The sequence below is a fragment of the Poeciliopsis prolifica genome, unplaced genomic scaffold (assembly GCF_027474105.1).
Source record: "Poeciliopsis prolifica strain line A6 unplaced genomic scaffold, Auburn_PproV2 SCAFFOLD061, whole genome shotgun sequence".
NCBI lineage: Eukaryota > Metazoa > Chordata > Actinopteri > Cyprinodontiformes > Poeciliidae > Poeciliopsis > Poeciliopsis prolifica.
The window spans coordinates 2,490,737-2,513,582 of NW_026562436.1; the positions used below are offsets into that span (position 1 = coordinate 2,490,737).

Genomic DNA, 22,846 nt, shown 5'->3' on the forward strand with positions numbered 1-22,846 from the left:
TAGGATGTTCTATCTCCATTTCTGCCAGTGTCTGGATACATGTACTAACAAGGTGAGCGGTGGGCTCAGGACACTGCCCTGTGGAACACCAAAATTAAGGAGAAGCCACATTTTTCTTTTTTACGTGTCAGTATATGTTGGTTGGAAAATCCACAAAATTCTACAGAACACGACTAAATTCTGGATTCAGCAGTTTGAGTAGGTTTTGATGACAATGCAAAAGAAAAAAAATTAGATCCAACTGTCTAACTGAATGCAAAAGCCTTGAAAAAGTAAATTGGTTCTTTTCACAAAATGTCAAACATTTTCTTTAAACGTTAGTTGAAATAACTTTCCTAAAAAGCTGTATGGATGCATGTGTGTGCGTGTGTGTGTGCGTGTGTGTGTGCATAAACCACATCAATGACCAATGTTGCGTCTTAGAAGCTGAGAGATGTGCGATTGTTTTGTTAAACAGTGATTCTCAAACTTAAGTACACGTGGTGTTTGTAAAAAAGGCAATGGTACACAACAGGCATTTGTCTTCAATCATGAAAAATAAAAGTAAAGAAATGCACTTAAAAGAAAACAACAACAAAATGAGGAATTAAAAAGAAAAAGGAAAGAAAAAACTGTGGCAGCCATGAACGTGTGACGATGCCAGCAGGTGAAACAGACAACAGATTCCCCTGAAATCTCAGTATGTCAACATACTGTGTGTGGCAGAAATACAGGCCGCCGTGGTGACTCCTCCCCTACAAACCAGAATTAGACCATTTATAAAAGCTAATTCAAGACTGAAACTGCTCTGCTGCTCAACAAAAAGCGCAGCGTTAAGGATACCCGGCTTCAGCTAAGGAATGGTTAATATACAGACTGAATTCCACTGAAAGAATATTAAGTCTATGTAAACTAGAAGACAGAAAAAAAAAAAAAGAGATTATTTACACTCTAAAGTTGAGTTTGAGTGCATTTCAGGTGGTTCAATACCTGGAAAAATAACCCAAAAACAAAACCCTCATTTTAGAAGTCACTGGGTTATAAATCTAAATTAATATGCAATCATTTTATTAATTACAAACATTAATGGATGGTAATTTTGCCCTACAATGCAGAAACCGTCGGGGAGTTTTCTCGTGTTGAAGGCAAACCGGTTCACATAATGGAGCTGAGAAAATAACCAATGAAAAAGAAATCACTTGTGGGTTTGGCACGGGCCTGTTCTGAGAAACTCCTCACATTTTTTCTTCTAAATACTCTACCTCAACTTTGGTTAATAAAGAAAAAAAAACAAAAACAAAACATAAAATATACAGAAGATGAGCAAAGGTTAACTGTGTATCCCCCCCCCTTTGATTCCCCCAAGGCTTGAGCTGGACTGGAGCTGGGCTTTAAGCAGGTGACGCGTTTGGCTTCTCAAAGGCTCCTCTGACGATCACAGTGGTTTAGAGTTCAACTTGAGGGAAAATGGTCGAGTAGAAAGCGCGACAAGATTATGAGCCCGCCCTCTGGTTCTCCCTCAGGTTTTAGTTTGGTTGTCGTGTGTCCCCCCCCCCCCCTCCCCTTATCGCTCCCGCCCCTCCACCAACTCAACCCCACCTCCTATTGTTCCGCATGGTCAAGTCTCAGGCGTCAAGGTGTAGCTGGCGAAAAACTGTCAGGTATCAGGATCCTGGAAGGGAAAACATAATTTTTCTTAAAAACTGGTTTGAATACAAGATAGAATATTTTAATAAGGTCACTTCTTGGAGATGTCATCTGGTGATCTACCTTCTTCAGATGTCTGCCGTTTCTTATTTGGAGGCACTGGATTTCGTTGAAAATTGCAGCATGGATTTTATTTTATTGACTTTGAACTTTTTATGAATCGCGTCATTTTTGCATAGACCAACTAAATGTTGTAACTTTTGTTGAGAACTCGGTTAGCAAAAACCAAAGCCGGGAATTTAACCAGATCATGTCGATGATTTAATTATGAACATTTTTAAGGTACGTAAATTTTTTTTTACAACGCAATTAATCGCATGGTTTGATTTATTTTATTGTTTTAAATGCAAGGACTTTCTGGCCGGAACCTTCATATTCGCACAATTCTGGTACGCCCGCAAATCTGACGCACAAATTTCAACACTTGACACACACACACAAAAAAAACATCAATAAAAATATGAGTGAAATATATACAGTCCTGTAAAGACAAAATTTTAAACCTGTGATCATCATATTTAAAGCCAACCTTTCAAAATGAATTTAAGACGTCTTTGGACTTACAGTTTAATATTCATGTATCTAAAATTAAAGTATATGTGGACACCATGAATTAATAAATTCTATTTTTTGAATTGAACTGACCTCTGTTGGATTGAGTAAGGAGTTTACATATTTAATTGTAATTATACTGTAGAAATCAGTTTTCACTTTGACACTGAAGGAATATTTTTTTTTTTTTTTTTTTTTGCAAAAAAAAAAGACAAATAGTTCATTTCTGTTGATTATGATTGATTTATAAAGGCAATAAGAATGGCAAATCATCCAAGGGGTTGAATAGTTCTTACAAGAATTAATATAGGAATATAATGCAGGGATGTGACATATGCAGGAGTTACCTGGACCTGATGAAGAGTCCTGGAATTAAAGGTGAGTCTCATCTGAAGGTCTTCTGCTGTTGCATCAGACCCACATTCTCATAAACTCTGGAGCTGTCGTCCCTCATCCTGACCACACCAACACCGTTCAGTGAGAAACAACATCAGCGTTAGAAATATTTGAAATTCAGGATTACTCACTCTGTGCAGACGGGAGTCGGACTGGGGGAGCAGAGCGGTAAGGGGCTCTGCTCTCCGCCGGACAGGTCGGACAATGAGTATTTGATGTTGGTGTACTCGCGTCCTTTGATCTTGCTTTTCTGCGGACGGAGAAGAGAGAACACGGATCATTACAGCAAACAGCCGGGCGGTTGGAGACGAAGCCGTGACGCGACTTGCTGCACACCAGCTCCTCCTCGATGCGCCTCTGCAGTGTTTCGATGTAGTGCTGCACGGCCATGTAGATGAACCGGTACTGCGCCTCGGTCTGCACCATCCCTGAGCGCTGGGAGCGAACCATCTGGATGGTCTTCGGCACATCGATGTCGCAGTCCACCCCTGTGGTGGGGAGGAGACACTTTCAGATGACGACGGCTCACACAAATCTGGTTTACAGGTTTTTGGGTCTTTGTATCATGAAATGAACCACACAACTTTTTTCTTTTTTCAATGCAAACCTCTTAAACTACGTTTCCCCAACTACTTATTGTTTTTGGGTTCTTTTACTGTGTTTTCTAATGTATGAATGTTTGTATTTTTTTATTTGTTTTATGGAAGTATAGATGGAAATTGTCAAGTTGTTAAATTTGGGAGATTTACAATAAAATTGTAAGTTCATTAGTATGCATATAAATAAAATGTAAGACATTTCTAGGTTGCTACTGTACTCTCTTTTTTTTTCTTTAGTAGCCGTGTTACAGACAGTTTTGAAAATCATTTTCCAAACAGTATTTGTGTATGCTACCAGCATGCAACTAATTAGAAATTTACAATAGTTTGTGTAAATTTCTGCTGTTACAACATGGAGCCCTGCTGCCTATTATGTAAAATAAAAAACCTGCACCCTCTGACCTTTTGAAGTCAGAGAGTGCAGGCTATATTCAGGCGTGCTCATTAGTCCAGAAATTACGGTAGGTGATGTCAGCGGATAATATCACACAATTATAGGTTGATTAAAAATGAAGGAATCCCAACTGGTTCCCTTTAAATCTGTATTAATCATCTTTGTCATTATGCTGTAGAAATCAGTTATTTTTATATGACGAGGTCAAATAAAAACATATTATAAATATATTCCAATAACAGTAAATGGATGGAAAATTATTTGCTGAATAAATATGTTGTACATTATTACATTTTATTATAAAGGAATGTCATTGTCCAATGAAGCCAGTACATAAGAACTTAATTCGTTCTTATTCTGTTGTTTTTAACAGCAGAATGATGTTAATATTTAGCAGATGAAAAGCATAAACAAATTTTATTTATTATTATTATTTTTTTAGAAATTAAATACAAATGCATGAAGTTTGTTCCTCAGTCGGCTTCATACCGAGGCTCGCTCTAGACTTTACCTCACGTAGCACGAACTGCACTTCACACTTTGAGCTAAAGATTACAATGTTTATTGGGCCGTTAAGCGTATGCTGCGTTTGTGAGTTTGAAAGCACACTTCTTACCCTTTAATTTCCAAGTGAACCACAGAATTTCTGTGGGCTGAAAAGACGTGCCGTTCCCCTTTACCCTGCTGCAAACACTAGAGGGGGGATCTACCTCAAAATGTTGGGCTAGAGCTTAAAAAAAAAAAAAAAAAAGTGGCAACGAACTCCGCTGGATTCAGCGTTAGTTTGTTGCAAGACTCGGTGGGGGGAGGGTTTAACATTTTGCTCACTACTGTGTTTATTTGATTTAAAGCAGCATTCAGCTTCTATATGCTGCACAAATCTTTCACAAAACTGCAAACCACAGAGATTCTTTAAACCAAGGATCTGATTAGAGCTGCCTTTGATTAGTAGTAAATAGAGAATTTATCAACACATTTTGTGTACTGGCTTTATGATTTTGATGATGACATTGGACAAAATGTAATGTTTACTGCTTGTTTCACAGTTGGTGACTTTACCATGTTTTTATAATGTAAAGCTGAACAATGCTGAAATGTTCTATACAAATAAACTTGACTTAAAATACTAGAACATGTAATTTTTCTCTTTTTTTTTTCAGAATTAACTGCTTTATAAATGTTACACAAAAAATATATATATAACTAAATGACTCCAAAAGATTTACTCAAGAATCTCATTACCTGTTTGATGTTGCTTGAACAGGTAATGCTTTTCTAAATCACTGTTTTTTTTAGTTCACTTTTGAATCATTTTTGTATCCTTACAAAAAATATTCTCACCTTTTTCTCTGATCACATCTATCAGGATGTCGATCACTATAAACGTTCCTGTCCGTCCGATCCCTGCACTAATGGATGGATGGGAAAACCAAAGTCTGAGTTAAAGTTGTTTCTGTATTAAAGCTCCAGTATGTAATTTTTGCAAAAACATGCTTTTCTTTTTTATATATTTGCTAAAACCGTCATCATGACAATGATGCAGATAATCTGTGTACAGACCAATCTCATCCACCTCCTCTACTTTTGCCATCTGAAGAAATGCAACGCTCCAGACAAAAACAGCCAATCAGAGCCAGGAGGCGGGTCTTAGCGCTGTCACTGATAAAGAAAAAGCATTTATCCACCATCATCGGTGGCTATGCCAGATAGCCTACCATTCATAGGCTCGTTGGTAGGCTATGAACGGTAGCCTACCAACTAAGGTCTAGTGCTAAGACCTGCCTCCTGGCTCTGATTGGTTTTTTCTCGGAGCAGTGGGAGAAGGCTGACAGTTTTAAGAAATATGTAAAAATATTTTTAGAAACATTATGTACTGCTGCTTTAAGTCAGTGATTTTTTTATTTATTTTGTGTAGATCTGTGAGTACCTGCAGTGTACTGTTATGGGTCCAGCATCCAAAATGCTCTCCTGTTTCAGGTTGACTTCCTCCAAGAAGTCCAGCACGCCGCCCGGGTCAGCGGGGACACCGTGGTCAGGCCAGGTTCTGAAGTGGTACTGCCACACTGTGCGTTCTGTGTTACCCTGAAGCAAGTTTGGGATCACAAGTATAATGTTTTCCAGTCAGAAATGTGACACTGTCCATTGTCTGAAACTTTTAAATTTCCAAATCCTCATGGTGCTGCTCCGACAACCCTTCTTGACGGGCAGACAGGCAACTCACCTGACCAACTTCGGACAGCTTCAGTTCTCTGAGGATGAAGTCGTGAGCTTTTGTCTCCTTGACGTTGCGAACGCGCATTGCGCCGTATTCCTTTAGAGCTGACATCTCGGGCCAGTACTTTACGCACTTGCTCTGTGGAGATAATTCCATTGTTTTAAAGTCTGATTTAAATCTGACCAGCTGGATTTAAAGGGCCACCGCTAAAAGACGGCTAACACAACAAACCAATCTAATTCCAGGAATCCTTACCTTCCCTCGTTCCACCTCTTTGGTGGTCATCACAATGACCCTAGAGTTCTCCTGAAACACCATCCTCCAGAAGTCACTGATGGTGTTCTGCAAACAACCCTGAGTGGCGATGTAGCTCTTCTTGGGCTTGGCGTTGTTGCACTTGGAGTCCGCCTCCGGCTGCAAGCACACATTCAGGCCAAGAAACACAAATCAACTAGCAAGGAAAGAAACTAATTCTCTGGATTAAAATGTTTTTGATGCAATATCCTAAGCATTAAGGGGGTATCATTATGAGATTTCCATGCTCATAGTTCCATTTTACAGCACCATCAAGGAACAATGTTAACATGAGCTGTTATTTGTAATTAAACGCCTTGAATTGAGGGCTCTGTCTTTTTTAAATTTACTGCTCTTTCTGACACTCTGCCTTCAGGAAGTCATCACAACATGGCTCCTCTATTAATCCTTTAACAACATTTTTACCAGCGCTGCACTGAGAAGTAGCTCCTATAATGAGCTCAGGTGATGGGAAGTTCCAGCAGGTGTTTGCCAATTGCTGTATGAAGGAGCTAAGCAGCAGAGTGTGTGTGTGTGTGTGTGTGTGTGTGTGTGTGTGTGTGTGTGTGTGTGTGTGTGTGTGTGTGTGTGTGTGTGTGTGTGTGTGTGTGTGTGTGTGTGTGCGCGTGTACATGTGTGTGTGGTTGGGGAGGGCGACTGCTCTGAATCTTGGAAACTGCAGCTCTGAGGAGGCGATGCACCTTCTGCTCCCCCGAGAGTTTAAGAGTTTTGTACAGCTGAATTGTTACCAGGGGAGATTCAAGGATTTCTCAAACATGCATGAAAGAATCAAGGCAATACCTCATCTATGTTTTTTATGGGGGAATAACATTACAACATGGTGTAAAGCAAAAAATATTTTTTTATCAATTTTACATAATCCTGCCCCTTTAAAGTTTTTTTTTTAACTTAACAGAAAAAAGTCATAATAATTAACAGCAATAAAGGCTTGAAAACATTGCCTGTGTGAGTTACTAAGCTTTTCAGTCACGTCCTAAATAACTTCTGGTGTTACAAACAAACTGGACAGAAAAGACTACCATGATGATGTTGGCGTTGATGTAGTCGGAGCCGGCCTCGCTCGGGTCGCCATCGTTCAGCACAACGCGAGAGTGGTCGACTGTCGGCGCAAACAAAAAAACAAACCGCTTTGCACAAAACCCGACTCAAGTCGTTTTATATCTAAAGAGCTGTGTGCGATACTCACAAGGCAAAATGTTCTTGTATCTGTTCTTGTTTTTATTTTCTGGTCGCTGACCCTCTTTGCGGCTGTAGAGCAGCTTGCACTCCTGTTGCTGCAGAGTCTGAACGGGAGAAAAACAAGCAGACAGAATGATGTCACTGTGATTGTTTTTTGTTTTGTTTTTTCTTAATAGGCCCTGAGATGGACTGATGGGGGCTTGGATGTCTTCAAAACTACTTGCAGTGCTAGTTTGTTTTTATTTATTATTTGTCCGTCCATCCATCAACTACTGTTGACTAAAACAACATTTTGTATTATTTGGTTTGGGACGAGAAAAAGAAAGATGAATTCTAAAGAAAAAAAGGGACAAATTTCCAAAAAACGTAAAAATTTGACTATCTTCTGTGGATGGTGCACACTGAAGTGTGCGCTGATGTCATATTCTTATGAAAATTGTACTATTTCCCCATTACTCCAGCTGTGTGGGTAATAGGCTTTATGTTAGTCTTTTTGTATTAAAAAAAGTTAAAGGTTCACAAGAAATTTGAATGAGTTTTAAAAAAATACAATTAAAATAACTGTCGAATCCACACTCAGATAATAATAATGGTTTTGAGACAATTTCCAGGTATTATATTGATAATAGCAAAATTATCACCCTCTCTAAAACCAATAAATTTGAATTTAAAGTAGGAAAAAAAACACTTCACTGAACTGGAAGATGTTTTAAATATCCAAAATAAAAACATGGAAACCAAAAACAATAAATAAAGACAACCAAAAGTAAAAATTAAATGGATTATGATACAACTGCACATCAAAAAATATTAAATCATCAGAATGGAAATTTAATTAAAATTTAATTGAGCTCATTTTAATTTGTCGTGTGGATTGCGACAGGTTTGGTGGCAACAAAATACTAAAACTTTTGTACTTTATTATTAAATATTTGTTAGGAAGATTTGTGTCAAACTAATCATTTGGTCGTGGGAAAGTAACTGCCCACGACTCTCATTATGCACATCTATAAACATACGTTTAATATTGAAGAAGAAATATTAAACACATTTCTACTTCTATTATTTGTTCTGTAAACTGCAACATTATATTTTTTACCTCAAATTCTTCCCAGAAGCCTTGCTTGACCTTGTCCGTGGCCTCTGCTAGCTTGCTCAGCTCCCGAACTCGACTTTCAATCTCAGCTGCGTTAATGCGGGTCGTGTTCAGCGGCTGCAGGAGGACGGACAGGTTAGCTTCCTACTGAGCAGAAATTGCCTTCCTGAATTGAAAACAGCAGACCTGCTTCAGCTGGAGGACGGTGCCAAGAGTTTCCACCATGGGGTTTTTTTGTAGTGCTCCACCAGGTCTGTGAGGGAGTCAAACTTCTCTCCTCCCCCCACGTCGTACTTCAGGTCACCCTGGGGAAGAAGGCACGTGTTAAGTTTGTGCAGGTAAATGTGACTTTATTGTAGCGTCATACTGGAAGGAGTTGGCCTCTCTCACCTGGCAGCGGATCATGACGTGAGTGACTTTGGGTTTGCCATCGTTGGTGTCCGTTTTGTCGTCTCCGGTGCGGACCGACAGAACAAAATCCCCGGGGTGGCTCTGGCTCTCCCTCACCAGGAAGCTGCCGTTCTTGCCTTTCTCCGTCAGCAGCTTCTCTGCGTCGCGGCCTGACAGATGTCCGTGGAACCATCTGGGTGAAGAAGAAAAAAAACAACCTGGCAATAAATCAAGAGTACCACAAAAACTAAAACATATGGCAGTCCAAAAGGATTAAAGTATAGCAGTAAAATAAAAATATAAAAAAACTTTGTTAAATTAACATAAATATGCTTGATGCATCACCTCATCAAGCATATATCCTCAATGCCATTTTAATATATATATTAGCCTGCAATCTGCTGTGTGTCTTCCTTACATTTCCATGGCATAAGAAGATATTTGTTCCATGATGCTAGCAAAGCCAGGCTCCAATGAGTGTTTTTGATTGGTCAAAAAAACCTCAGCACCATTAGCCCTGTGGCTCTCACACACAAAGCACATCACACTATGACCTCATCTCAAGAACGCAGTTATCTACACCTGAAAGTGAAACCGATGGCATGACCTACATTCTGATTATTCTGCCGATGATTAACTCTACCCTAGACAGCTACTGCATTGAAACACGGGTGGGTGGGTGGGATAAATAAACGTTCTGCCCTGAAGCTGTGGCTATATATTTAATGCCAAAGCCTTAATCCCAATAAACACACACACTGTTTAAACATCAAAAAAATATATATTTATATCAAAGATGTAATGGGACTTAATTTTCCACAAAACCCACTTTGCTTCCTCTGATTCAGACCAGTGTATTCATTGAGTTTGAATACATCACAATATGGGTAACAATTGTAACAACTGCATTAGCATAATTTTTTCATTGCGCTACTATTGGTGCATTTTCTTTGTATTGAGAAATCGAATGTTGAAAGTTTTGACTGGGAAAATTGGAACTCACCAAGAAAACCCGACTTTAGTATCCAATATGGCCGCCAAGTTTATAGCATGTAAATAAAGTTGCTTCTATCGCATTAAACCAGTGGTACGTATAAGTCTGGAAAATATTATGAAGCCTTTGTGCTTGAATGCATTAAATGGAGAGAAATACATTATAAACCTATAAAACAAAGTCCAATGACTTTACAAGAAAAATGTACGTTTTATTCTCCAAACTAAACTCTCCTCACTTGGTTTAATCTGGAAACTGTCAGAATTTGGACATGACGTAACAAAATACTTTTATGTGTATGCCTGAAAGGAAATATTCAAGTGACATTACCACATCATCATCAGAGCTCAATGATGAGGATGTCTGACAACATCCTTCGCTCACCTCTCTGATGTTGGGTCGGCACAGTTGAGCGGATACTTGAGCTCGATAACGTCTCCATTTTTCTCCTTCAGTTGCCCGTGATGCTCCATGTAATACTGCACCAGCTCAGCTAGCGTGGCAAACTTCTCCCCGCCATACAGGTCATAGTAGTCTCCTGTGTTTTGGATCTTAATGTGGGTGACGGCTCCATTTCGCCTAAAGAGCGGAGGGGGGGGAATTTTCAGAAAATGTCAAGTTTGCAATCAAATCAAACAGTTTACAACCAAGAGAGCAATTTTTATTCAAAAACAAGTAAAGCCAACAGTTACGAGGGGAAAATGCCTGAAACAAAAAATATGAAAACACTAATTCTTTAATTTGCCTTGTAGATGTTTTCAGTCTTGTAGATGTACAGTAAACAGATAAGATAAAGAACAGGGTTAATATTTTAAAACATCAGAGACAACCTTTGAGTGTGTCTGTGGAGATCAATTAGGGACGCGTCAATAAATTCACCCAATTTTCTTCACTTTGGATGTTTTCACAGCTGATAGCGGCTCAATTAGAGACCAAAACTGTGACATGTTGTACAATTTTAGCAGCAGTTGTAGATCTTTTCCACACTGGGCTGTGACAAACCAACCAAAACCACTAATAATAAAAATAAATAAATAAAAACTGTTCACTTCCTAGCCTATAGAGGCGCTGCACCAAGAACCACTGAAGGAAACTACACAAAAACCTCTGAAGTAGACACTGAGCAGAACTTCCTTCTTCACAAGATGTTAACAGATTTTAGTGGTTGAAGGATTTCCCTTTTGTCTTTGGTAGAAGAAAACGAGTCATTTCTCCCGCTAGTGTTAGACTTTGTTTTGGTTGAACCGGATTCACCAGGGGACAGAACAAGATGTGGATTAAAGTGGGCTGTGTCGATCCATTAAGCTCCATTAAAAAACACAAACAAACAAACAAACAAAAAAAACAGGGAATCAGCAGTTTAGGATTTTTAAATATCAGCAATGGGCCAGAAAACTGCAATTGGTGCACTGAAACTATGAACTAATGTTTTCTTATTTAATCCAGGACTCTCTTATACCAACTGTACATATTGAAAGTGCAAATAAATAAGATTGTAGATGGGTGGCAGCATTTTGTGACTAACAAAAAAAAAAAAACAAAGAAAAAGAAAAAAAAAGCATGTCTCTTCTTCCTTATTCAACCCAACAGATTACATAAACTTAGTCATTGCAGGCGACCACTGCTCTCTGAGAAAATAGAAAAAGAGAACTTGTGGCAGGTCAGTTACCAACGTCTAACTGTTGCCAGCTTACTGGTGACTGTGGGAGTTAAGAGACGAGACATGCTGGTTTGAACCAGCAGCGACTGGTTCTCCTTTGTGTCCACCAGGCGAGCGGGACTTGTTTTGTCTCCACAGGAAGTAAACACGGAGAAAGATGAGAGAGCATACAGCTAAAATACGACCCTGCGACTAAAATAACATTGTCTCTGTCAGCTGCACTGACTTAATGATACTTCATCTGAAAAATGTACACCCTGTCAGACCAGAGATAAAAACCACGTTTCGTATAAGAAAAAAAACAAAAATGAATGACGCTTATTTTCCTGGCAATCATTCACTCGGTTTATTATAAATATCCTCGAATGATTCTACTGTCAATTTAGTTCTCTAAACACTTCTATGGGGACAGGGAGAGGCACACTAACATGCTATTGCTTTAAATCCACATTTCCAGAAAACACTGAGCTTTCATTTCAAGTCATGTTTGTGTCTGGCTTAAAGTCTAATATTTGTTCTCCTTTTAGGCCTGGATTGCTCCTGGTGAACCATCTGCTGCATGCTGCTCGACTAGCAGCTAACCGCCTCACTGTCAGGTTAATTTAGTGAAGCTAGTGTTGGGTGATATTGCTTTAAAAAAAAATCTAATAATTTTTACTAACTAATGATGCTATTAATGTTGATTAAAAAAATGACAAAATATTATTAATAATCCCTCCTGTGAGCTGTACATCAGAGCATTAGGGCCAGGCTGCGAGGATTTTAGCTGTACCACAAGAATGTAGTCGGGATATTGGCAAGATAAAGACGCAATATTGCAAGAAAAACGTCTCAAAATTACGAGAAAAATACAAATTTCTTTTATGAAAAAAAAAAAAGCTTACATAGAGTCAGGAAATTATGTGACCAGCTCAGTTTCTGTGGCTATTTCTTCTAAATAGTTTGATGGTTTCAAACTACTGCTGCTGATAATTATCTAATGCTAATATGTTAAAAGACAAAGGAATTATATTTAGTATTTTTTTTTTTGTAAAATATATACTGAGGTAAAACTTCATAAAATTCCCAACATTAATCATCTTAAATTTTTGCTATTTTTTTTTTGTTATGGAGTTTGTGTACATTACGACTTTATTCTGGTAAAATTTCAAATTCATTCTCACAATATTACAATTTTGTTCTGGTAATATTAGGACTTTTTTCACAGATTTTTTTTAATTAATCCTACTCTGACCCGAAAATTTGATAACAGAGTTCCCCTAATTTCAAAGAACTAATAAATAGAACCTGTAAAACACTCTTGTCAAACAAGATGGCTGCCGTGGATGCGCTGACATCCCTTAGACCTGTGGAAATCCGAGGAGCGGATTTGCGAAAAAAAAAAAAAAGTCTCAAGTTTTTTTTTTTACGATTTTGTTTTGGACAATCAATTTATTGCCCAAACCTACGTAAAGCACTTGTCTGCAAAACATTAAGCTTCTAAATTGCATATCTAATACTTTTAATCCCGAGTTTCTATTTACTGATGCAACTGTTTTCAGAAAATTCCATTTTGGGTGACGAAACTCTGATGGCGTTTCCTGCAGAGATTGCAATTATAATGTGAAGCATGTTCCCCTTTCATTCTGGACAAATCCAAGAGGAAGTTTGCCAATTTGCAATTTATTGCTTTGGACATCCCATCTTAATTCCAACTGTGTCCTGAGCCTCACGGCTTACCGTACTGAGAGGGTGAAGTCTCCTGGATTGCTTTTGCTGGGTCTGGCTAAAAAGCTCCCGTCCACTCCTCGGGTCAGCAGGAGGTTCTCCGCCTCCACGCCTGAGATGTTGGGGTGAAACCACCTAGAACATGGAGGAATGAGGATGAACCATGACTGGATTCAATGTTTAATGGGGAACTAATGCTGCTCTACATTATCATAGGCTGGCAGAGATGGATGCAAATTAATCAATAAATTAAAAACACATATTTCAACAGATGTGCAAATGGAACTTTATTAAGTGGAACTTTCTTTAATTGAAAAACATAAACTTCTAGTTTTTCTTGCTTTTGGAGCTGAAATTGATTTTATCATTATTATTGCTGATTGGTTTTCAAAATGTTAGCTGAAGAAACATTTTCCCAGCATTTTCTGTTCATCCATTCAGACCAAATATAAACGTATGCTGAGCAGAGATGATATTTTGCATGTGATGCTGACTCGGTGGTTTTCCCAGGACAGACTCAGTTTCTGACATGTCTCCCAGCGGACCCTGTGTGAGCAGAGGTCTGCGGCTCCAGACCAACCCGACTTACTCTGTCAAACGCATAACCTGGAGGAAGTCGTATTTTTAATCCTCTACCTTTCGCTCTTACTCAAATTTCACACATATTAAATTATTTCGTCACTTAATTGCCTCAAAGACACTTCACTCAGTGATTGTCTTGATGCAGATTATGTATCCAGATGATACAGGCTACTCTTAAATATATGCCCACTCATAGACTCATCAGCATCTATTTACTTAGTATTTTTGAACTTTTTGAATAAGAATGGATGAAAGGGAAATGCAAGTAGTAAACCCTTGAAAATAGTTACATGCAAATTTGCCTGTAACTATTTTCAGGGGTTTATCACACAGAGATTAAACTTAAACTGTCTTTTAAAATCTCACCCTCCCTTCCAAAACATTTTACATGCTTGCAAACGGCCCCCCAACCCCTCCTGTCATTAGCAACATTAGCTTAATGCTAATAGTAGTGATGTAAAATCTTACTTTGATGTGATATGATCGTATTCCTCAGTTATGGCACTTCATTTCTGATGACTAATTAAACGTGTTCCGTGCAAGTACCAGCTCTCCATATCTAAGCGTGTCGGGCTTTATTATATTTGTATATTTATTTTAATAGCAGTTTCAGAGATGTGACATCTGATAATTACACACTACATGCACATCGAGTGAAAAGTTCATTTCGCCAATATACGTTTGTTCGTTTTCTTCCCCCCCACGGTGGAATGACACGCAGTTTCAGGAGTTGCTGAAAACGGGGTATAAAGTGTTGTTTACTGAACATGTTCAGAGTGGGCTTTTCAGGTGACCGTTAGCGCTGCCTCCCCCCCCACCCCTGTGGCAACCCAACCAAAGTTAGCTGTTTCACTCTCTTCGCTTTTCTTCCAGAACCTTCATTACCCCCAACAAACCGAACCCCAAACAGCTGAGGGCTGGTAAACGGAGCTGGCTCAGCTAACATTGTGACCAGACATTGTTTTCCAGACAGCAAAACCCCCCTTATTTCTTCCCCCCCCCCCCCCTCTTACCTCCGAGATGTCATTTTTTTCTTTTTTTTTCCGTTCCTTACTTCCTCGCTGGCACTTAGCGGTAGCGTCAACGAGCTGACGAACGTTTGCGACCGTTTCCGCTTCAGCTAGTCAATAAAGTGCTTCATCGGGCAACACCCGATCAGACCGGGCACGGAAAACTGGCTAGACATCCACATAAAATGACAGTAGCGTCCGCTGCAAAAAAGTCTCTAGGCCTCGGCCCTGAAGACTTCACAGCTAGTCGGCTGTTGGACGTCACCAAACATGCGACGCCACAAAAGGCTGCTCGGATTTCGTTACCGTGAGCGGCCGTTTTCTGAGAACCTTGATTAAAGTGAGCTTTTGTACAGACTCCGCCCGGGCCCCTCTTACCGGCAAACGGTATGATTGAAATGAAAGGCCCCAACAACCCTTACGTTGCGCATGCTCACTAAAATCCTCCTCATGTTATTTAGCTGCTGGAGAGACAGTTCATCAGAAAAAGTTAACTCAGAATGTGTCAGATCCAAGCAAACTACAATTGTCTTTAGGCGTTTTAAAGAAGCAGTTTCCGCTGACTCTTGGACTCAAGCTTCTGTATGTTTATTTGTGTTTTTTGTTTTAGCATATTTGAAAAAACATAGTTGAAACCAGATATTACACTAAATCCAAATAAACCTTTTCCGTTTTTGGCACTTCACCAAGTATATGCCATAATGTGGGTAAATAAAGAAGATTCTATTCTTAAGAAGAACTTTATTTGTTGCACATTTTCAGCAATAAGGTAGTTCAAGGTAGAACTATAAAACTAAATGTTGGTTGTCCATGATGTCGTATGAACAGAAAAATACAGTCATAAAACACACAGTCCACAATCAGCGTTCAGCAAAGTACTATTGTTAAATTTTTTATTGATAATGTTTCAAAAGCAACTAAAAGCTGTGGAACAGGCAATACATTGCCATCTTGATGATAAATTGACAAAGATGTTATTTGTGTGGCCACTGTGAAAATTATCTGACCCCTTACAAATTGCTCTTTTTGGTCATGCTTAAATATCTCAGATAATTTAAGCATGATGTAAATACATTGTGTGACATTCATTTAATAATTCTTTCAAGAAACAAAAACAATCCAAAAAATTATCCTGCTCATCTGAGATAAAATGTTGTGAAATCACACCAGCCTGACATATAAAACAAACAAATAAAAAACACTTAAATAGAAGTCAGCATTTTTAAAGTCATTTGAGTTTTGATGATTATTCTTTTTACTTTTAAGAAAAGTGACATTTTGAATAAGAAAACACAAGAATATGACAAAGTCTGTTCATCAGGTCAGCCCCTAATTTGAAAGCCATCTATCGAAGAACATTGTTATTGTCTAGGTTCTGTGCTGACTTGCTGTTTAATCGTGACCTGCGTAAGATCACAGTGAATGGGTTCAAGATTTTCATCGGAATTCTTTCTATTGTGATTTGGAAATTAATTGTCGGCTAAGTTGTAAGGTGTCTCACCCTGAGGCGCTGCCGTCATGATTGTCCCTCACAGCTTGCCGTTTTAGAAACCGTACGTGGCAGTCAGAGAGCGGAACACGGCTGTAGAGTGGAGCTCCTTCCCTGTTCCAACTGTCCGCTCCTGGAAACACGGCGGTTTTCCTGTCTGTTCTGTAAAACAAAACGAAGAAGAAAAAGGGAGACACTCCTTATAGCGTTGGTGTTTTCAACCTATAGTTTCAATTATGTTTACCATCTCAGAACTTGTTGTCTTGTTGGCCGTTCTGTGTGCTACCGCGTCCGGCTACTTTGTTAGCATAGATGCTCATGCTGAGGAGTGCTTCTACGAACGGGTCAACTCCGGCACGAAGATGGGCCTCATGTTCGAGGTGGCCGAGGGAGGCTTCCTGGACATCGATGTAGAGGTAATATGCTTCCCCGAGTGCGTCCAACCTCCATAATCGTGCATTGTGTACAACTTGGAGCCATTACTACTTCAAACTCCGAACTGGCTCGACAGGCCCTGTGCTAACGTTAGCTGCTAACGATTAGCCGTCTCGCTGTGAAACGTCGCCTGAAGTTAAGTAGCTATGATCCGGATTTATTTGTAGCATTTTAGTCATTTGCAAAATATTAACATTTATCTCGTTGTATATATCACAAAGTCGCCGTTGTCGTTAGGACATTGCGAGGGCGATGCAGTGATGATAAATTGGTTGCAGCTTTAGCATTATATATGGCTAGGCTACCATGTTATACAGTATTTAGGAGTGTATTTTGAATTGCAAGTTTAAAATAGAGTTGAGCTTTGCTTCCCACAACTGTTCTGGAGATCTGTGCTTCTAATTAAAATAGCCATATATATAATACATATGTAGCTCCCTCTGACAGCTGCCATATGTCGACCTCTCAATGATTTGGTAAAAATCGAGTCAGGGTTGCCAGGTCTCGCAAGAGAAGCAAGCAGAAAGGTCTTCGAAATCAGACATGAAAGAAACGACCCCTCTGGAACCACCCCTAACAATTTATGTCGTATTTCGACAGAAATAAACTCTTAAAAATAAATTTTGCTTAGTAACCTGACCTGGCAGCTGACCCACCCACTGGGCTCACCTGCTTGTTCCTGCTCTGGGTCAGTAACTTGCTTTATCCAGCCGTTCATTTTTACGTAAGAAAAAAAATGATCATGTTAGCTTTTACACATTCATTAAATTGTGATGGTTTTCTTTTTGCTTGAGCAAATGTATAACCATGTGCTAAATAAATAAACAAAAACAAAATGAAGCATGCAGTCTAATGGATTCCACAGATCGGTACATGGCAATGCTGAGCTCCAAGATAAATGAATATTACAGTATATTTTTGAAATCTTGCCTCTGTGCTGAAAAACAGGGTTGTGCTGTTTCAGGTGTTTTTCATTCGTGGCGTTTATTGAAGGGAGAAGAAAATACTACAAATGTGATATTTTTACCTCTCCCGTTTTTGCATTTTGCACAGCCAGTGCAAGATTCCTGCTGAAAGTTTGAGATTTCCTAAAAGAGGCCACCATGTCCACCTCCATGCTGAGATAAAAATGTCATAGGGAAAAGCAGAGCAACTTTCCTCTACTCCATTTAGCCATTTTATAATATTTTAAAATATTCTGTAAGGGTAACCCTGTTGTACTAATCCTAATACTGCATGATACCGGAGTGCAATATTCATGTCGCAATTGACTGTTTGGAGTAGTAAGTGTTGCTTCACCAGTTGGACGGTCTATTGGCAGGAGACGCTCTAATCAGATAGAGATGACGTTGCACAAAATGCTTAATTTCACAGGTCGATGGAAGCGCAGATTAGGAAAAATATAGACAGTCGCTGTATTATCGCAAGAGTGAGAGACCACAGGCTGCGGGTTAAAGATCACAAGTACATCTCTCTCCTCATAGAGAAGAAAGACGTAGCAGCGATGGATAGTGGTGTTACATGGGTCAACTTTTCACTACTTCACTTTTTTTCCCTGTCATTTTCTTTAAACCTTCCATAAAAATTGAACATTACTGAAAATTTCTTTTGAGATTCTAGGCGAGTGGGCCTTTATTTGAGTGTTGTTGTGCTTTTGTGGATATACAATGGTAATAAAAATTGTCAAAAAAGAATTTACCACATATCTGCCCATACAGAGCTTCATAAGCCTGACGGGCCTCCAGGCTTTACTCCCCCCACCAGGCTGCATTGTTTTTATTCATTTGTTTGTACACCAGTAACTGTGATGGCAAACAAAGACGGGTTAACAAGCCTCTCGTTAGTGAAACTGTTGGAAGCACAATGGCAACATCGTATGCCAGTATGCGCATATATAGGGAGCCAGAGGTCAGGAGTTTTTATTTTACACAATTTGAGTTGTTTTTGTTTAACTCAAACACAGCAGCGCCTCCTACCACCAGCCTTAGCAAGTTTTCTGGGTGAAACTGCACCCTTTCATTATTTCTTACCCTGATATCGTTCTCTCTTCAGATAACTGGGCCTGATGGTAAACAGATTTACAAAGGAGACAGAGAGTCGAGTGGGAAATACTCCGTGGCTGCACACATGGACGGAACCTACAAGTTCTGCTTCAGCAACAAGATGTCCACCATGACGCCCAAGATCGTCATGTTCACCATCGACATCGGAGAGGCGCCGAAAGGCCAGGACATGGAGACGGAAGGTACTCAGATCGGCCACGTCTGAGTACACGGCCCGTTTTATGTGATGCTGTTTCTATTTTAAAGATTTTCTCGTTTGAATTTCTTTTTTGACTTTACTTTGGGTAAATTTCCCTCCTTTATAGGTGGTGACAGCTGGGATGGTAGGAAAAAAAGAAAGGCAGAATAAGTGAAAACTGTCATATTAAATTTGGGATGCACTGTGGAGTTTTCTCTAACCAGTCTTGTTTTGATATTATAAACTAATATTAGATGTTGTTTGCAACAGATGCGGCCTTAATGTTTGTTTTTTTTTAACTGTTTGCACTGAGTATCAGAGAAATGGTGTGCTATGAAAAAGTATCTGCTTCTTTTATGGATTTCAGCAGGTTTAGCTCGTCTTTCTTGGTTACTGAAGAGCATCAGACAGAAATGAACCGATGAACATGCAGTGTCAGTTTAAGGTTACTTTGCAGCATCTCAATCCACTTTAAGCGTACACAGTGACCCAACTGCTCAGCAACCTTCCATTTTGTTTGGGTTGAACCTGCTGCATAAACACCCAAACACTTGATTATTTCAAGAATTTTCATTTAGAGAGAAGAAAGAAAAATTATGGTTTCAGCACATCATTCATGTCTTAAAACGGCAAAGCTCCAGACCATCATACTACCACTACCATGCTTCACTGTTTGTATGGTTCACTTTTCTGAAAAGTGGGGCAACTTTCCCCAAAAAAAGTTCCACTTTCACCTTGTCTGTCCATTTTCTTCAGGTTATCCAAGTGTGACTTTTTATATATATATTTTAAAGTTTGACAGCAATCATTTAAATGCGAGTCAGATGAAATCCATAAGCAGAGCAAATACTCCTCCACAGAACTGTACTTGTAAAGGAATCGTGTCTCGGATGCAAGACGGTTTTTTTGCATGTACAGCGTAGAAGCCTGACGCACGTCCTCTGCACGCGTCGTCCTTCTGGGTTTAACGGCTCGCTCGCTGCTCGTTTCAGCTCATCAAAACAAGCTGGAGGAGATGATCAACGAGCTCGCCGTCGCTATGACGGCGGTGAAGCACGAGCAGGAGTACATGGAGGTCCGTGAGAGGATACACAGAGCGGGTAAGGACGCAAACCCAGCAACCGTTTGTTCTGATAAAGCGGAGTAAAATTTATCCTCACATCCTGTCTGCTGTGTTTTTTGTTTGTTTGTTTGTTTTTGTCCTTCTAGTTAACGACAACACAAACAGCAGAGTGGTCCTGTGGTCCTTCTTCGAAGCCCTCGTTCTGGTGGCCATGACACTCGGACAGATTTACTACTTGAAGAGATTTTTTGAAGTGCGACGAGTGGTGTAGTTCCCTCCATCCATCCATCCATCCCTGTGTGTCCTCCACAGTTTTTTTTTGTTTGTTTTTTTTCTCCTCCAACACCAAGACAGTTATTTCCACACTGAGAGACAAGACTGGCCATTTTGAGAAAAGCCAACACATGATTTGATCTGATGAATATTTTTTGTTGTTGCTGCTCTGTTACCTGCTTAATTCCCTCTTTAATTGTATGTTTGGAAACATATGGCCAAAAGAGTCTCCTTGTAGACGTCGGATTCTTTCATTCTTTTCTTTCTCTTTTGGGTTTGCCAGGTTTTGGTCGAGGTTTGATTAAAGTCTAGTTAAGCGCCGGTTTCTCGGCAGGAAAGCATTCGCTGGCGCAAATGGCCGAGGTTTCTGCAAGCGCAACGCAAGAAAAATGTCAGAACGCGTGCGCGGAGTCACCACAGGGGGGGATGTAGGATTTCAATTGGAATGCAGCATCTGGGAGGTGGAGGGTTGTTCGTAAGGGTCAAAGTTCACCATTTCCACTCATGTTTTGAAGTGTTAAGGATTCATCTTGCAGCTGGTCTTTCTAAGAAAATAAAAAATGAGATAACCTCTACCACTGTTATTGGATTGAAAGTGGAACATGCCAAGGGGAACTCAGTGGACATTTTCATGGAGGTTCGTCTCTGCTCCCCGTGTATTTAACTAAATCAACCAGACCACTTGTTCACATGTCTAGTACGTTTTTACAGTTTAAAACTCGACTGCTGGTCGTTGAGGGTCAGATTTTAACTGAGCTATTTGGATGATAGCTCCGAAACAAAAGTGAATGAAATCTGAAATCCATATTAAATGTTGACTGAGGGCGGGGTCGAAAGGGGGCGGTTGGGAGTTTGTACACTTAATATATTTTTGTTTGGGCTTAGTTGCTTTTAGAATTGTCGTCAGGTTTTGGGTTTCACAACAATATGCCATGTTTAGTTTCTGGAGCATGTTGAGTGCCACGCAGCCGTCAGAGCGCCGCCGTGTAATTCCTACGGTCCCTGAATGCTGCGTGGAACCAAACGTGCTTCAGTTTTGTATTAAAACAGTTTTGGCGACCTCAGCCTGCTCTGGACACAGTGTCTCCTTTTGTTTTTGTAATTGCAACAACAACCTGCTTCATGGGTCTGTACAAATGAAGGATGGCTTTCTGTGAACAAATCCCCCAGGTTTCATAATAAGCAAATATTCTGTACGACTTTTTGTCTCGTTAAAACATCTTTGAGCAGCAGATGTCTAGGACGAAAGATTTGCCTTTGTTTAGGGATGTGCCTAAAAGACCGAACAACAACACAGCAACAACCCATTATTAATCAAGAATCTAATTGGATCAATCTGTGTCATTGCCATCATGTGGGCACAATGCAAAGCAGCTGTAGTATATTTTCCCCAATAGGAATAAAGTTGCCTTTTCTGCTGCTGATGGTCTGGAGGGCTGAGTTGATCTGAGACTAGCTGTTAAACAGACCAGAGGAGAGGTCAAAGGTTATGCAGTTATGAAATAAGCTTATTTGCTGCCATTTTACTAATTAAGCCCTAATAAAATCTTAACATTGAGAACAAGTTGGCTGCAGACTGATTTATAGAACAAAAAGCTCAAAGGGGTTTAACTATATATATTTTTGATGTTTGCACATCTGAGATCTAGAACAATAAATCTGGTCTCCCTCTAACAGATTCACTGATATTTAAACATGTTAAACGTCTGTCTAGGGCCCCATATTACTTTGAGCCAACCTGCATCTCTGGAATCTACCTGAATCCCCCGTTGGCCCCTATGTCAGCCCGCCGATTCTTTGGGGACATTTTGATTCATTTAATTGCGGCATGTTTGGCTTTATGCTGCGGTTCTAATTATTGCTGCAGTATTTTCTCTGACGTTTATTTCATAACCTCTAAATGCTCTGGGCCGAAACTTCCTTTAACACTTGAGGTTCTGCAGTGTCTTCAATTTACAGCCGTTCACTTCCAGGCCAGATCCCATCAGCAGCGGCTTTTACCCACCTGGCAGAAACATTAAGGAGAAGCAGAGCCAACAGTCAGCAGGAGGTACCGGGTGGTACACTATACATTATATTACAGAAGCTAAATTAGGGAAAATCAAATGTTTTTTTTGCCATTGGTGACGTACAGACAGGAGGAACATGCTCCAGTTAGTGAGAGGTTGATCAACTTGAGGCTCAACTCTCTGCTGCCTCACCAGCTTCGCTTCCGGCAATTTAAATGGGAAAATACGAAAATTCAGCAATTTTGAAGAAAAAAAAAAATCAGAATTGGTCAAGCCAAATGAAAAATAGGTACTTTATAGTACAAACCTCGGGGTGAAAAAGCAATGTTAATTATATATTTCCATGATTTAATGATCGCAGGTCGCTGATTCACAATTAGTATCGAGTAACTGGCTTATCAAATTAATATTTTCATCAACCCAGTTTCACAGCAGTAATGATTTATGTAGCTGCTGATGAAATTTAGCTGATTTGTCTGGATGTTTTCCTAACTGAAAAAAATACAACACAACAACAGATGTATACACCCTGGTTTGCTGAACAGATGATTTGGGAAAATA

The 22,846-nt window shown here is 39.6% G+C and overlaps 2 protein-coding genes across 3 annotated transcripts; one reads left to right on the forward strand and one right to left on the reverse strand.

Annotated features, from left to right (window-relative positions):
• Positions 1–1,561: 1,561 nt before the first annotated feature.
• On the reverse strand, positions 1,562–15,057 carry ptpn11a (protein tyrosine phosphatase non-receptor type 11a). Its single transcript, XM_055060783.1, is given in 17 exon segments — positions 1,562–1,651; positions 2,586–2,693; positions 2,766–2,884; positions 2,971–3,122; positions 4,969–5,036; positions 5,555–5,709; positions 5,849–5,980; positions 6,098–6,256; positions 7,177–7,256; positions 7,344–7,440; positions 8,436–8,549; positions 8,619–8,668; positions 8,671–8,737; positions 8,823–9,015; positions 10,201–10,395; positions 13,196–13,318; positions 14,779–15,057. Coding segments are annotated over 16 exon segments (1,788 nt in total). The 5' UTR covers positions 14,793–15,057; the 3' UTR covers positions 1,562–1,651; positions 2,586–2,623.
• Positions 15,058–16,339: 1,282 nt separating this feature from the next.
• tmed2 (transmembrane p24 trafficking protein 2) lies at positions 16,340–21,340 on the forward strand. Of its 2 annotated transcripts, XM_055060790.1 has the most exons (5): positions 16,340–16,680; positions 18,752–18,944; positions 19,068–19,085; positions 19,933–20,040; positions 20,150–21,340. In XM_055060790.1, exons 1-5 carry the CDS (start codon positions 16,501–16,503, stop codon positions 20,272–20,274), a joined length of 624 nt encoding a protein of 207 aa, XP_054916765.1. In that variant the 5' UTR covers positions 16,340–16,500; the 3' UTR covers positions 20,275–21,340. The 2 variants fall into 2 exon arrangements, with proteins under 2 accessions (XP_054916765.1, XP_054916766.1); XM_055060791.1 differs by lacking the exon at positions 19,068–19,085.
• Positions 21,341–22,846: the final 1,506 nt, after the last annotated feature.

What these genes read in the sequence shown, in the direction of transcription:
- tmed2 (XM_055060790.1), top strand. Translation starts at nt 16,501, where the DNA reads ATGTTTACCATCTCAGAACTTGTTGTCTTGTTGGCCGTTCTGTGTGCT. An exon ending in TCCTGGACATCGATGTAGAG is followed by an intron (nt 16,681 to 18,751) that starts GTAATATGCTTC and finishes TTCTCTCTTCAG; the next exon opens with ATAACTGGGCCTGATGGTAA. An exon ending in TGAGAGGATACACAGAGCGG is followed by an intron (nt 20,041 to 20,149) that starts GTAAGGACGCAA and finishes TTGTCCTTCTAG; the next exon opens with TTAACGACAACACAAACAGC.